Source organism: Cenococcum geophilum, assembly GCF_001692895.1.
Source record: "Cenococcum geophilum 1.58 unplaced genomic scaffold K441scaffold_16, whole genome shotgun sequence".
NCBI classification, from domain to species: Eukaryota; Fungi; Ascomycota; class Dothideomycetes; order Gloniales; family Gloniaceae; genus Cenococcum; species Cenococcum geophilum.
In genome coordinates, this window is record NW_027137574.1 from 2,080,023 (window position 1) to 2,093,900 (window position 13,878).

General features: G+C 51.2%; 4 protein-coding genes across 4 annotated transcripts; 1 reads left to right on the forward strand and 3 right to left on the reverse strand.

Moving 5' to 3' along the window:
- Positions 1 to 613: 613 nt before the first annotated feature.
- Positions 614 to 3,433, reverse strand: K441DRAFT_73407 (uncharacterized protein). Its single transcript, XM_067654268.1, has 2 exons — positions 1,371 to 3,433; positions 614 to 1,296 (listed from the first exon to the last, which is right to left on the reverse strand). Exons 1-2 carry the CDS (start codon positions 3,330 to 3,332, stop codon positions 898 to 900), a joined length of 2,361 nt encoding a protein of 786 aa, XP_067505246.1. The 5' UTR covers positions 3,333 to 3,433; the 3' UTR covers positions 614 to 897.
- A 1,000-nt stretch (positions 3,434 to 4,433) lies between these two features.
- On the reverse strand, positions 4,434 to 5,249 carry K441DRAFT_676635 (uncharacterized protein; the record flags this gene model as incomplete). The annotated part of the gene is made up of 3 exons (XM_067650976.1): positions 4,434 to 4,609; positions 4,698 to 4,788; positions 4,959 to 5,249. The coding sequence occupies 3 exons, from the start codon at positions 5,247 to 5,249 to the stop codon at positions 4,434 to 4,436; spliced, it is 558 nt and encodes a 185-aa protein (XP_067505247.1).
- A 517-nt stretch (positions 5,250 to 5,766) lies between these two features.
- On the reverse strand, positions 5,767 to 6,886 carry K441DRAFT_73445 (uncharacterized protein). Its single transcript, XM_067654280.1, has one exon. It carries the CDS (start codon positions 6,634 to 6,636, stop codon positions 5,908 to 5,910), a length of 729 nt encoding a protein of 242 aa, XP_067505248.1. The 5' UTR covers positions 6,637 to 6,886; the 3' UTR covers positions 5,767 to 5,907.
- Positions 6,887 to 11,135: 4,249 nt separating this feature from the next.
- Positions 11,136 to 13,248, forward strand: K441DRAFT_555814 (Pkinase-domain-containing protein; the record flags this gene model as incomplete). The annotated part of the gene is made up of 2 exons (XM_067643299.1): positions 11,136 to 12,693; positions 12,743 to 13,248. 2 exons carry the CDS (start codon positions 11,136 to 11,138, stop codon positions 13,246 to 13,248), a joined length of 2,064 nt encoding a protein of 687 aa, XP_067505249.1.
- Positions 13,249 to 13,878: the final 630 nt, after the last annotated feature.

Below are 13,878 nucleotides of genomic sequence, written 5' to 3' on the forward strand. Positions count from 1 at the left end.
AGCCGATCGAAGCAATACAAGTGGTGATACTCGTTAGCCACTGCTCTGTTAAAAGGCAGAAAGCAACACCGCTAAGTAAGGTTTTGCCATATAACCGCCGTGGGGTTGTTTTGCGGAACTTTTGCTGCTGGAAGAGAGGAGCGAAATAGACCGACGTAATGAAGATTGTCGATTGGCATAGACCTGCTGGCGATGAAAGCAGCAGCATCTGAGCACCGATCGGGTACGCAAGCTGCCTCACCCAAACGTATTAGTCCATAAAAGTCATGTCTCATCCACTCGATTAATCTACCAAGGTATCTCGCACCACGACCAGCTCCCCTCCCCACACTGTATACTTGGGATTACGATTACCCAGTCCACCAAATCCATCCCCAGACTTCTCGTATCCTCGTTCTGCGTGCAAAATGCCCGAACACAACCTCCCTCCGTTAGTGTTAAAAACATACATTTAATAAAAAGGGCGGTGACCCGCAGCTGTGGCGGTAGAAGTAAAAGAAAAAAATGTAGTTATTTCGCCCAGCGTACCTGCACCAAGCTAGTTGTAGAATTCGGAATCCCGGCCTCTGTGACTTATAAGAAATAGGCCAAAGCGGAAAGAGGCTTCTATGCTCAAGAACGCTTGCACAAATATGGCGAGAAAGGGAAAAAGCAGATGATGATGAAGATGCTGCTGCCGCCCTGAAGTATGCCCTGATTCAGCTCGGTAGATCGAGGAGTAAACAATTTACCGCCGAAAAAATGTTGCCGCGGGATGTGTGAGTGCGGAGAAGCGCAGTCCGGTGCCCAATGTAAGATAAGAAGCTCAATGGTTCTGCATACTTGATTCCCACACCCGGTTGTACGTAAGTCTTAAAGAAGACATAAGAGATAATAGTGAATGTGTTGATTGCTGGATTAAGGACTCCCTGAACTATCCAACTCCGGACTAGTAGTCCCGCTCTCTTTCTCCTCAACTACTGGCACGCTCATCGCCTCCCTTATGCTCTTCCTTTTCTCCTTGTCGTCCTCTTTTTTCTTTGCTTTGCTTGCCGCGGCAGCTGGCAATATTACTCCATTACTGCCGTTGATGCTCTTCCTATTTTCGGGATTCGCGGTAGAGCTAGCAGTGAGACTCGTATTAGGTTTTGATTTGGGCGCGGTGCTGGAAAAACTGGATGATAGTTTTGAGGTACTTTTGGAAGTATCGGATTGCGCGGCGAAGTCTTTCCATTTGCGCCAGCCATCGAAGTCAATGAGAGCTTGCATGCATCCCCATTCTTTGACTTTGCGCTCGAGCCAGACGAAGTTGACGGGCTACATACCATCGCTCGTTAGTAAAAATTCGGATTTTTGTAAAATCTCCACATCTTAAAATCTGGAGAACGTACCTTTGTTAAAAAGTCGTTGCACCCCGCCGCTAATGCTTCATGCCTGTCGCTCTGCAGGGAGCTGGCCGTAAGCGCCACAATAATGACTGGACTCTTAAACAGCAGCCCGTCTCCGAGTTTATCTTCCTCCTTGATCGCCTTTCCGCCCTCACCATCCTTCATCATCCCTAAATCAGGCGCCTCGCTGCTTGCACTGCTGAAAACGCCGATACTATTCACACGTTCTAACCGCCTTATCTCCTTGGTAGCTTCTAAGCCGTTCATGATGGGCAGCTGAATATCCATCAGGACCAAGTGGAAACCACCAGAACGCCATTTTGTCACGGCTTCCCGTCCATTCATGGCACGCTGCCATCTCACCTTGAGACGTTCCATGAAAGCCCCCAAGACGCGCAAGTTTATAATGTTATCCTCGACGATGAGAACGTTTATGGGTGGTACGGAGCCATCAAGGAGGCCAGCAGGAAGGGAAGGAGCATCGAGAGGCGGTTTCTGTCGTTTGCGGGATTTAGTTGGTCGAGGAGAGGAAACGCGGGGTGTTGACGGTGAGGATGTTTGCTTCGGTACAGTTGTGTCTACAGCGGGAGGGGTTGGGAGAAGAGGAGCGGATGGTACTGCATGTTTAGTGTCGGAGGCGGAGGAATCATGACGTGGGCGGTTCGAGGGACGAGAGGAGTTTACGGTAATGGTGGAGTTGGTCAATGCTGTTGGAGACGCGGTATGGGTTCGAGGGTATTTTGGACGGGCGTGATGTGCGCGACGAGACGTTCCTGGCGAAGGCAGTGGAGGCAGCTGTCCAGTGCTGAGCACAGATATTGATCGTTCGTGAGCAGCATGTGATAGGGAGGCTCGACTGTCGTGAGAGACAGTGGTTAGAGCAGCTGGTGAGGGGTTGACGACCGGCATTGGCGGAAAATATTCTGCAGCGTTATCAATTGGTCTTGATTCGTCATAGTAATACGGCATGCCGTGCGGAGTCCCCCGTGGGGATGGCTTCGGTGTCCTTCTCTGCGGCACGTCGATAATGAGGGCCTCATGAACAGTCTGCCCGCCAGGATAGTATGCGTCTAAGGTCCTGCACATTTCCTCTTCAGGACCCAGAACTCGGTCCCCGGACTTCTGGTTGGCATCTCGCGGGAAGATTCGCAAGCTAACGTCTGGTGCATCGAAGCTTTTGCCCAGTGAATTGGCGTATTTCTTAAGTATCATATCGCGCACATCATCCACCAAATCATCCTCCCGTACCTGTACCAGTGTAGCAGAACCATCCCGCCGTTTCACCCATATCTTTCGATGCAGCATGCCTGCGTTGAAGGTTGGAGGACCGGTGGAGAAGTAGTCGTGTGTGCCAGCACCAGTCACCGATGTCGGGGGGTTGTCTTCTGGATCCAGCAGCGTCCTGATTATGCGCGCATTCGAAGTTGTAACCAGTGATTGTCGTCTTATAACTCCAGGTGGTGGGCGTGGCTTGGGAGAGAGCGTGCGAGCGGGGAGCGGAGAAGGCTCCTCCCCAGTCTCTTGGGACAGGTCGTTGGATGTCAATTGATCTGTTGAGAGAGTCTCGGGATGGGCAGGGACGTGGATAGGTGTTGGCTCCTCGAGCGTGACGGTGGGACAGGCAGACTCGGCTTGGGGCAGCGATGCGATGCTGTTCTCGAGTGCTTGCGGTTGTAGATCCTTTGAGTTTAGGCTCTCGGTCCGCCGGTCGGCAATGGTTTCAGGTTGATCAGTGTGTTTCGACAAGTCCACTGACGGTGAGCGATCCCTGTTGTCTTCTTCATCGTCGGCTGGCTGGGTGGAGACTTTTGGTAGTTTGGTTAAGGACGAGGAGGGCAGAAGGGCGCTACTTCGCTCGTGGCCGTTGCCACCAGCGGATGAACCAGTGGACCTTGCGGAAGTCGCGGAGCTTCGCCGTAAAAGTTTGGACCGGGCATTGTTGAGTCTGGTTTTGAGATCCCCCATTCCTTCCTCACCCACTGTCCCCTCCTTGCTGAGCAATGAGCTCGCGGTTGCGTACGTTGAAAGCGCCAGGGCTCGCTACAAGTTGCGAAGTGTGGCTTGTGGGTGCTAAGGTCTAACGACCATTACAATTTTGACGCGTTCGCGGAATTCTCTCGGCGACGACGCGGGAAGATGCAGCACGGGGAAAGCAAACCAAAATAAATCAATAATCGTGTTTCGTACAAAAGAGTGTATCGAGGTCAAGCTGGAGGAGAAGCAGAAGGTGGAGGTGATTATCTGGGCGAGCTGCAGCTAAGAGGGACGCCCGTACTGGAGCAAATTCCATCCATTGTAGGTGAGGCTTGCCCTAGATCCCTAGACCACCGTGACCACCGACCATAAACCAACCTATCCCACCATGCCCTCGATGCAAATCCCTTCGCCACCGTGGCAACCCTCTGCACGCGTAAGCCTTATCTCATACCTCATACCTGGCTGCCAGGCATTCAGGAAACGTTGCGAGCCCAGGTTTTTGATCAGGAGCCTCAACGTTTCCGTTTTCCATTCCCGACTTGCCGGGCCTTTTCATTTTCTAAGGTATATGACAACGTCTTATGAATTCAATCTCAGCACCGCTGGTTTCAGGCACGAAACGTCTATTGCCAACTGTACACTTTGCCACTGCTCATGCCTTATTAATCGTCGTGTCCTCCACGAGCCATAAGAACAAATTGTGGTGGTCTCTCTTCGCCACACGGTTACACATGCACGAGTTCACACGGAGCTAAAAAAACAAGGCTTCCGGCCCCTTTTCAGGATATTGCGGGTATTGGAGAATTCAAGACCGTTATACGTTGCAGGATGCAGAAACAAGTCGACGCTAATCGTCATGAACTACGGGGGGATCTACAGCGGAACATTCTCTTTTGAAATCGCTTCTCGTGTCCATCCTCATGCGCCACACCAGAAACTGCCCAAAACCAGCCCAAATTAGCCCACGTGTTATCAGTCATCGATTTCGTGCTCTGCCTCTTTGCTCTTATTTCGTCAAGCACGACAATCTTCAACTTCAGGGTAAAAATACGGTTAGTACTTTACAACACAGCGGCCTCCCTTCCGGCATTAATCGACTACGAAATCGTTGGTAGCAGAGTCTTGTCCGGGATTAGCCTCTTCGTAGTTGAAATATTTCACGAAACGATAATATCCCGCCGAAACCGCGGCGCCCAAAAAAAGGCCCAACCCAGTAAATCCAGCGGTATCCAGGAAACCAAGTCCCGGCAACAGAAGGGCCGAAGCTTCTCGCCGGGTTCAGCGACCCGCCACTATAATATCCAGTCAGTCTCTTATCCCGACGGAGAAGGAATGAAAGTGATCCCGACTCACCCGCCAACTCGGCGACGAACAACGCCAACCCAATACCCACCGACGCGAGAAAGGTGTCCTTGCTCTTTCCCCCGCGTCTAGGGCAGCTGGCCTGCAAGACACATGCCGAGCGTGACCTGTGGTTGTCAGCCTGTATCGAGTCCAACACCTTACTCCCCCCTCCTCTCTTCCCTTTCCCCCTATCCCCATCCCCTCACCTTCCAACATGACAAAATACCGAAGCAGACAAAGCAAAGCAAAGAAGAAAAGCAGCACACTCACAGCCGGATTGAACAACCCGCCGCTAATCCGATAGAACGCCCACACCGTCACTAGCAGACTGAACCCATACCCGAGCACGATATACACGACCATCTGCGCGCTCTTCTGCCCGTTAGCCAGCGCCACCGCGTCCGTCTGCTCCACCGCCATCGAGTGCGCCGCGAAGCCGAAGTACAAGAACAGGAACGTGCCCACGAACTCGCCCGACGCCGCCACGAAGTGGTTCTTCACCGCCCAGCCGTGGCGAGTGCTGCTGGAGTGGTTGTGGAAGGGGAGGGAGGGCTTGGGCATTTTTTGGGGATGCTGGAGTGAGAGAAAAAAGGAGAAATAGGGCCGGATTGCGTGGCGTGCGCTTCGAGTGGAACAGATAGGCAGCAGCCCGCCTCAAGCGGCTAACTAGCCCTGCTACAAAGAAAGGTCGCAAAAAAAGGGTGAGTCTGGCTGCCGGGTTTAAGGAATAAACTTGCTGTAGTCTGGCTCGGCTCCTAAGGTAAAGACAAAGCAGCAGTCATGCCATCGTGCATGCTGCCAGCGCATCCAACGACGCGTATACTCGATATCTCTTCAGCCCGCGCGCAACTGTGATGTTGGTGGATGTCCTGCTCAGACCCGCAAAGGTGACGAATGATGTGGCGCTGGGATAGGGTGGGACGATTGATGTGCGCATTGGCGACGCTCACTACGCCGGGTTTGAGGGCCTGGGCACGATTCAGCGAGATGATTGGGTGGAAGGGCTGAGAGGTGTGGAATAGGTCATTCAAGGGTCATTATAACGTGAGTATTGTAAAGTGATGAAGGCTTTGGTAGTACGGGCTTGCGTAATGGTATTTGTCTGGGGTGCCAGAAGGACGTTGAACGCAGAGCGTGCATCGAGCTGTGTCTTTGTGATGGCTTCATGACAAAGTTACAAGTGCGGGGAGCACTCTCGTGTCTCGTGCTGCTTTGCGTATTAACAATGCGGGTTTGCGGTGGTGTTGAAGGTCTCAATACTATTCATTTCCACACAAAGCCTATACCATCGCAATGTGAAGACCAGCAACTTCATACAGCTAACAGCATTGTTCAGAAGTATCATCATGGATATATAAACCTCAACCGTATCGTAACCACCGGTTTTCTCATCACATCCCTGTCTAACAAACATACCATAGATCTTCTGATAGATATACACGCACGGCTGTTCAAAAATGGCCCCGAAACCTCTCTTTACTTGCGCAAAAGCGAGCGCCACAACCGCACAAGCGGTAGCTGTAGAAGAGAAGCTGATATGCCGCGTCTGCGGCTCCGAATACACGATGCATCTAATGCTCACGAACGCAGACGGCAGTGTCGCGGCCGGCAAAAAGGGCGCGTCGCAGTGCCGGAATTGTAGTATATTGTGGAAGAGTGAGGCAGGCCTCAGCTCATTTCCGACATTACTGGAGAGTGAAAGTGGCAAGAAGTGGTCTGCATCAGGCGCGTTCTCGCCGTCTTTGATGCCTTTTGGCAGGCCCTTCGGGAATACCCTAGTTGAAAAGAGTGAAAAGGTGCTGGCTCTGGGCGAGAGCTGGTAGGCACAGCAGAGAAGCCGATATAAATAATGGAAGTTAAAAGGTTGAAAAATGGGTAGAAATAGAAAAGTGATAACAGCGAAAGTTAAGTGGAAAATAGAATTAAGGGGGTGGACACGTTTGTGCATCTGCAGAGGAAATGTGGTAAGTTCAGGAGTACCGAATCTTGCGACCTCTTCTAATGCCTAGACGTATGGCATCCCCGTACGAGCCCACGCTGTCATTCCGGAAACTTCCGGTTACGTGATAGAAAGACTGGGTATGAGATTTGAGGTACTAATTCCTATGTTTCGATCTACAAGGCAGTGCTTGGCGTGCTCTGTGATTCAAGCCAAGCCGCCTATCGCGCCAGTTTTCATTGCCAAGAGTGGTACGGGAGCGATCAGCCTTGCACAGCTTGCGCTATGGAATGTACAGCAATTCTTGGCTTAATTTTGCTGAGAATTTCAAATCAACAGAGACCTTAGATTAACCAGTAGAGTGGAGCCTCTGAGTTGTCAACCTGAAGAATGCCGGATGACCATGGTGACGTGGAGGGAGTCTTGGAATTCTAAGCCTGGGAACATCCCTCCATATGGTAGTATTTTATGTTTAAGAAACCGTGGGGTGGTGAATAAGTCGGTGAGATGTCAGTGTCTTACGGAGGTTCTGTAGGTAGTGAGGATTCCCTGATTCGTTCTTCTATTCTTCCAGGCGGCAAAGTTATTGTGTAATGCCACAGGGTATTCTGCTCCTGGCGATGAGGAGCGTCGCTCTCCTAAACATGATATCGGCGCAGAAATATCATGTGTCGTAAGTATATGGGGCATAGCATTCCCGATCAAGCGGAAGAACTTGATCAGGCACGCAATGACATTCCGGTAGAAGTCCGGACGTGACATTCCATAAACAGACACAGTTAATGTAACAAGTTATTTAAATCCTCGGAAAGATGCCTCCAGTCTATGACCTTCTCCTTTCGGTGCATTCAGCTGAGCGTCTCCGGGTGCAAAGATGTTTCCCGCCGGAGAGTGACTTGATCATCCACAAGGGGTGCTTGGTGTGGTAGAGGAGCACAAGACCAAGAGTAAGCTGACGAAGATTCGGAGTCCTACTCGAAGACCGACGCACGCCGGCATGGTATAATAAATGAACGCAATAGAGACTCTAGAAGCCAAGCCCGGTCTACGTAATAACATTGGAGATTTAGATTGAAGGCCGCGTCTCGCCAAGTGCCACGGCGGGAGTACGACATGCTCTAGACGAGTGCAATTGACAAGGCATGGCGTTTAAAAAAACTTCTTGGAACCCTGAAGATCATCAGATTAGACTCGGCAATGAGATGCGGGAGGGACTATCAAACAGGAGAAATGCTAAGAAGTACGGAGGGTCGGCGTTAAAGGAAACGAAAAAGGAAGTAGCCAAGAGCCGATAAATGATCTAGAAAAGCAGGAGAATAGAGAGCAGTGATCAGTCTCAAGGGGGAAAAGAGTGTCTGCCGTTGGATCGAAGTGCGATCGGCGCAGATGTGGTTTGTTCGGACTCGGGAAATGCAGAGAGTCGTGGACCAATGCATGGCAAGGTATTTCATGCAAAAGAACGCCAACCCGCCAAGTATCCGCCTGCAAACGGCACTAAGGAGCCTCATGGTGCGACATCGAGAAATGTTGAGGAATAGGGCACGCTGTGATGCTGTGATGCTGTGATGCTGTGATGCTGAAGATTGTCGCTGACGTCGATCAAAGGTATTCGTTGTCCTCCGAGCCAAGACTTCTTTAACATTCAAAGTACCTGCAGGCTGGGCACTCTTGGCCTGCCAAGCCGATGAAGGTAAGATGCGATTGAAGGGGTTCCCGGTGTTGTCGTTGTCCGAATCGCCCCTGGAAATCAGTTATGCACGACGGGGATTGCACAAGGTGAAAATTTTGACTTTGGAGGAAATACCTCACGTGCTGCAACATGAAAACGTAACCGATGTCGCCTTGTGAAAAGGCAATGTGCATAAAACGATATGCATGAGCATCACCACGCTGTGGATTGTGGAGATGTGGAGGTGGAACGGCCCCCCCCCACGAATGAAAGTGAGCGAGCACAGGCCCATATCCTTACTTTACCCCAGGCTAAATGATTCTTTGCATCGATGAAATACGGAAAACACGAGGTAAGCTCTTGACTAATGCAGGTTCCACGACTTGAGCTGTGGGGGATGGGCCTCGGACGGAGAAGAGTCCAGCCAAAATAATCCATTGGTATCCAGGCCCTGTGAAATCAGAGACATAAGCTCACCGCAACGACTCCGTTGGCGCGCGGGACGTGGCTGTTCTCGTGCTAAAAGGGGGAGCCAGTCGGGGAACTTGTCCTGCGTGAATATCATGGTCATTAGTGCATGTACAGTCAAAACTCCTTAATACGATATTGGGTATATAACGATGTCATTTATATTACGATCTACGCCCCTTGATCAAACAGGTTTTAGTGTAATATTACGATAATCTGACTTTTGACGGTATCGTTAAGCACCTACCACCAATATCGGTATAACCAGTAGAGAATTTGTATGGGAAAGAGTCCTATTTGGCCCGTGAGGTAGATATCTTAAGCCTTTTTAGGTATTAAATCCCCGTTTTTCCTGCTTATTCACCTACACGTGACTTTTGACATAACAATACCATTGGTATTACGATAAGTCGGCCGAACAAACGGTATCGTATTAAAAAGATTTGACTGTACGCGAATGCTATTCTTGGCTTCCGGCATACACTTAGGTGACGTCTTTTAAATGGCGTGGGGTGGCCGCTCTGGCCGCCCCAGCCGCTCCAGCCGCAAGTGTCGGGAATAGAGAAATGTCATCGTGACGGCTCTCCAAATCCGCGATTGAAGCTGAGCATGCAGGCACTGCAGGATATCGGCCGGTCAAGGAGAAGCCAGAGTGCATCGAGATTTGCGGGGTTAGGCGTTTTACAACATATTGTGGGGTTGTGCGCAGGTCGTTCGGTGGTCTGTGGCAGTGTTGTGAATTCACCGACAGTCCAGTTAAAGGATGAGCGGTGACAGTCTGCAAAGTTGTTGGATATTATAAGGGACTGTGTATGATGTGCAGCATGTTCAGGGAAGCAGAAAAGGCAACGCGAAGCTTGTCGACGGCTTCCAATCCCCCACTCGTGGCTTTCCAATCGCAAAGCGCGGCAAAGAGTGACAATACAGGGATAGTAATCGGGTTGCCGTGAATAAGCCTTCGAGATGCTTCAGCTGGGGCTTTTCCACTTGCCCTTCAGCCTGACTCCTGTAGGCGGTGCACATAGCTTCGGGCGCCCGATTCTGCCTGAGCTGGCAGCGCGCGCGAAAGCTTTCACGGGCACTGACACGGTCACGGCAGGGAGCCAGAGAGCCAGGAACACCAGGGCTCCAGCATCGCCAATAAGCAGCAGGCGAATGTCGGTGTCAAATACAGGAACCAGGCAATTGGAAGGGCTGAGCGGCCCGGAATATAGATGGGCGGGTGGTTGGATGCAGAAAATAATGCCGCATTGGCGTCATCTCACAAAGGAGATTTGGCGGGTCCACGATCACCTTTGTCCATGATCGGTGTCGGGGCGGGGAGCTATTCTTGCATCCCTCGCATCTTGTTTGGCGGGCGATATGGTTACATAAAATGTGGAATATAAAATACAGCGGGCGTTTTTGCAGGCGTGGCCTCATCGGGCAATCCGGCAAGCAGAAGATATGAGGGCCAGGTCATGGCGAAATCTTTGCCTGCGAGCGCGCAGGCAAACGGGGTAACGTGTGCCAAGAGGGCCGAATGCGATGCTAGGGGGGCGCAAAACTCGGCGCGGCCAGTTTTCTTTATCTTGAGCCTGGAGGTCAGAGAGCAACCACGACATCCCAGCGAGCGATCATCTGCACCGTCTACGGTATCATAGCTGCTGCAGCTGCTGCAGGTGGCTTCGCGCAGTGGGGTGCGTTTTGAACAGGCCCGCCTTGTTGCCGAAAGCCTCATCCAAATGTCTTAAAAGCGTGTCGCAGCGCGTTCGTCTGCCTTGAAACCCTTCGTTGCAGTTGCTGTGTCGCCTGTGGACGAGCGCCCTGGATTACGTCCCATCCATCTTTTGCTTGCCCGTTGGTTACTTGCTGGTTCCCTGGCCCATTAACAACCCACTTTGCCATCACGCCCCAGGCTCTCGCCCACCAAGTGGCCCGATCGGCATCTGCTTGCCGTGCCTCAGCGCCTGGGCCTGCAGGGCTGTCTCGCACCTCGCGATTCTCCAACACCGTTTTCCCCAAACTAAAAAGCAATCCAGCCTCTCACCGTCGCCAAACCCTTACTTATTCTTTCTTCACATTCGCATGGCGCTTTGGATTATAATCCATTTCTTCAACTTACTCTCTACCGTCCCCACCTTACGCTTCTACTCTTCAACTAGTTTGACCTCCACGTACTACTGTCCAAGCTCCCTCCAAAGGGCGTAACCGTGGTGCCCAGCTTTCCAATTTCTTGTCCTAAATCCATAGCGTCTTGTACCCGCCAGATCTGGTTACACGGCCTGTGCCGAGGATTGCAGATCGCAATTGTCTGCAGCTCAGCCCCAAGCAAGCCAAGGCCCTCACAATGTCTTCGACTCAAACCGAGCAAACTCTCGGACTTGTCGCAATGGAGAGGCCGAGCTCGATAAACCTCCATAAGAACGACTCCGTGGACGCATCGGTAGAAGTCGACTCTTCTCACCTCAGAGATTCCCGAGCAATCGACTGCCAAGCTCCTATACCAGAGGAAGACGAGAGCAGCGAGACAGCTAGCGAGCCCGTCGAGCCCGTCACACCTACAAGTGATACTCATTCACATTCTTTCCATCACGACGACGGCCACTTGGACACTGGTGCCTCCACACCACAACCTGAAATGAAGACCAAGTCGGCAGCATTGACGCCGGGTCCGCGCCCCCCTCCAACTCCCCGCACGCAGACATCGAATAATGTCGACGTATCAGGACAACCAAAACCGGGTCTTACTAAACGTGTTGGTTCATTTGTGCGGAGTAAACTTCACCGGACTCTTTCCGGTCGGGAGGAGCCGAGCAAAGAAACTTTTCTCTGCACCGGACCCGACGTCACCGCCCTGAACACCGAACACAACGCAATGAAGACGCGACGACATGGCTCATTTTCTCTCTCGGCTCGAAACTCTCCGAAATCTTCACCATCCAACACGCCGCCTACCCCGAGTTCGCCTTCTAGCACAATATCTGGTGAACACAGCTTAGGTATACCGCAGGACGGAAATTTCAAATACCAGCACTCCCAGTCTTCGACTGTATTGAGTGGTATGGCTCGACCGAGGTCGGGTATCACTTGGGGTGGTGCCACAAAAGGGAGCAAAGGAGAAAAAAGTTCTAGGATGGGCCGAAGGCGATCAGCAAGCACGGAGATTGTCCCGAGGATACAATGTACCGACGATCCTACAGTAGGCCTTGTTAACACCTTCTCCAGGCCTGCCGCCGAAGGTGTTGGTATGAAAGCCCGCAGATTGAGTACCAGCTTGCCTGATGAGTTTACAGTTGACTTTTGCGCACTGGATAAGGAGTTTAAAAGCTCGAGTCTGATGCCAGGAAAACGTGGAAGGCGATTAGGGAGAGGTGCTACTGCGGAAGTGCGTATCATGGCTCGGAGAGGTGTCTCTGGTGAGGAGCTGGTCGCCGTTAAAGAATTTCGGGAAAGAGAAAGAACCGAAAACGAAGAGGAGTACATCAAGAAGATCAAGTCTGAGTACAGCATCGCCAAGAGCTTGCGCCACCCAAACATTGTTGAAACAGTACGATTATGCACTCACAACGGACACTGGAACCACGTTATGGAATTTTGTAACTATGGAGAGGTTTACGCCCTGGTTGAACGGAAGCTTTTCTGCTCGAACGGCTACTATTCGCTCCAAGACCGGCTTTGTTTCTTCAAGCAACTACTTCGAGGAGTTGACTACTTGCACAGCCACGGTATTGCTCACCGCGACATCAAGCTGGAAAACTTACTTTTGAGCAAAGAAGGTCACCTAAAGCTTTCCGATTTTGGTGTTGCCGAAGTCTTCTGTGGTGAGCATCCGGGTCTACGCGCGGCAGGAGGGGAGTGTGGAAAGAATATGGGCGAAGTTCGCCTGTCTAAGCCAGGTATCTGCGGCAGTCTTCCCTACATTGCCCCAGAGGTTCTCGAAAAGAAGGGTAAGCTTCCTCACACACAATGTTCTGGCATACGCTAACATTTTAGTAGGCAATTATGATCCTCGTCCTCTCGATGTTTGGTCTTGCGCCGTTGTATTCTTGACGATGACCTGCGGCGGATGCCCATGGCAAGCTGCCAAACCAGAGTATCAGAACTACGCCAGATTCAAGAAAGGATGGGATCACTGGCTTCCCAATCACCCCGACGGCTTGATCAAAGACGCGCCAGATGGTGCTCCAAAGTGCGGTCCATTGTTCGGCTCCCTGGAACCACCAGCTATCAAACGTCTCATGCTGAAGATGTTGCACCCTATCCCGGATAAGCGCATCACAATCCGCGAGGTGATGACTAGTCCTTATGTCAGGGGAATTGAATGCTGCTGTCCCGAGAGCTTCGAAGATCAAACCTGCTGTATTGACGTCTCAAAGAAAGGCAGCAAAGCAACCTCTAAGATGATAGTGCAGAAGAAACACCACCACATTCCTCCGAAGCCCGAAAAGCCTCTTGCAAAGGCCTTTCAACATCGGTTTGACATGGGCGACGGATGGCAATAACTTGTTCATATTCCCCATTTTACTTTATTCTGGATTTGTGTGGCTGCGTTAAGCATGGGCGGCGTTTTCTTAGTACAAGCTGGTCTTTCAGCGGCTTGCGAAGCCTCATTTTAAGGCTGGGGCTAGTACAGGATCCCCTAAACCTGTCATTTCCTTGACGTTACGCATCGTCTAGGTTTTACTCTTTTCCAGAAGCACACTGTACAGCGAAAATTCATCGTGTATGTGGTAGATATGAACGGCCGGCTTCCCGATTCTCATTAGTTCTATCTATTGTTCAGCTGATGTCGCTGCAGCAGTCGGCAATGCTTTTCCGAAAGCGTTAGCACTATATCTTCCGAGCATTCATTTTAATCCGAAAGAAAGATAGCTCCAAATGAGAGTCGTCAAATCCTTTTGCACCGTTACAAATAACGACCTGTCAAAATTAAGACAAGAGAAGCGTGTGAGCCGGGCATTGCTTAGCTGTCTATCTATGCACTTTGAAAATTTTTCTCTTGCCTAAAAATGGTCTTTCGATTTTTTTTCTCATGCGGCTCGAGCTGATCTGCCCGTCCATGAACCCCGCAGACATTGCATGCAACCATTACCCCTCCTTCCTAACCCCCACCCGTGTTATCTCGAAACGGC

Bases quoted from the DNA above. Each gene is read 5' to 3' on its own strand.
- K441DRAFT_73445 (XM_067654280.1), bottom strand. From the start codon at position 6,636: ATGCACAAACGTGTCCACCCCCTTAATTCTATTTTCCACTTAACTTTC.
- K441DRAFT_73407 (XM_067654268.1), bottom strand. From the start codon at position 3,332: ATGGGGGATCTCAAAACCAGACTCAACAATGCCCGGTCCAAACTTTTA. The intron at 1,297-1,370 runs GTACGTTCTCCA...GATGGTATGTAG, and splicing joins GCAACGACTTTTTAACAAAG to CCCGTCAACTTCGTCTGGCT.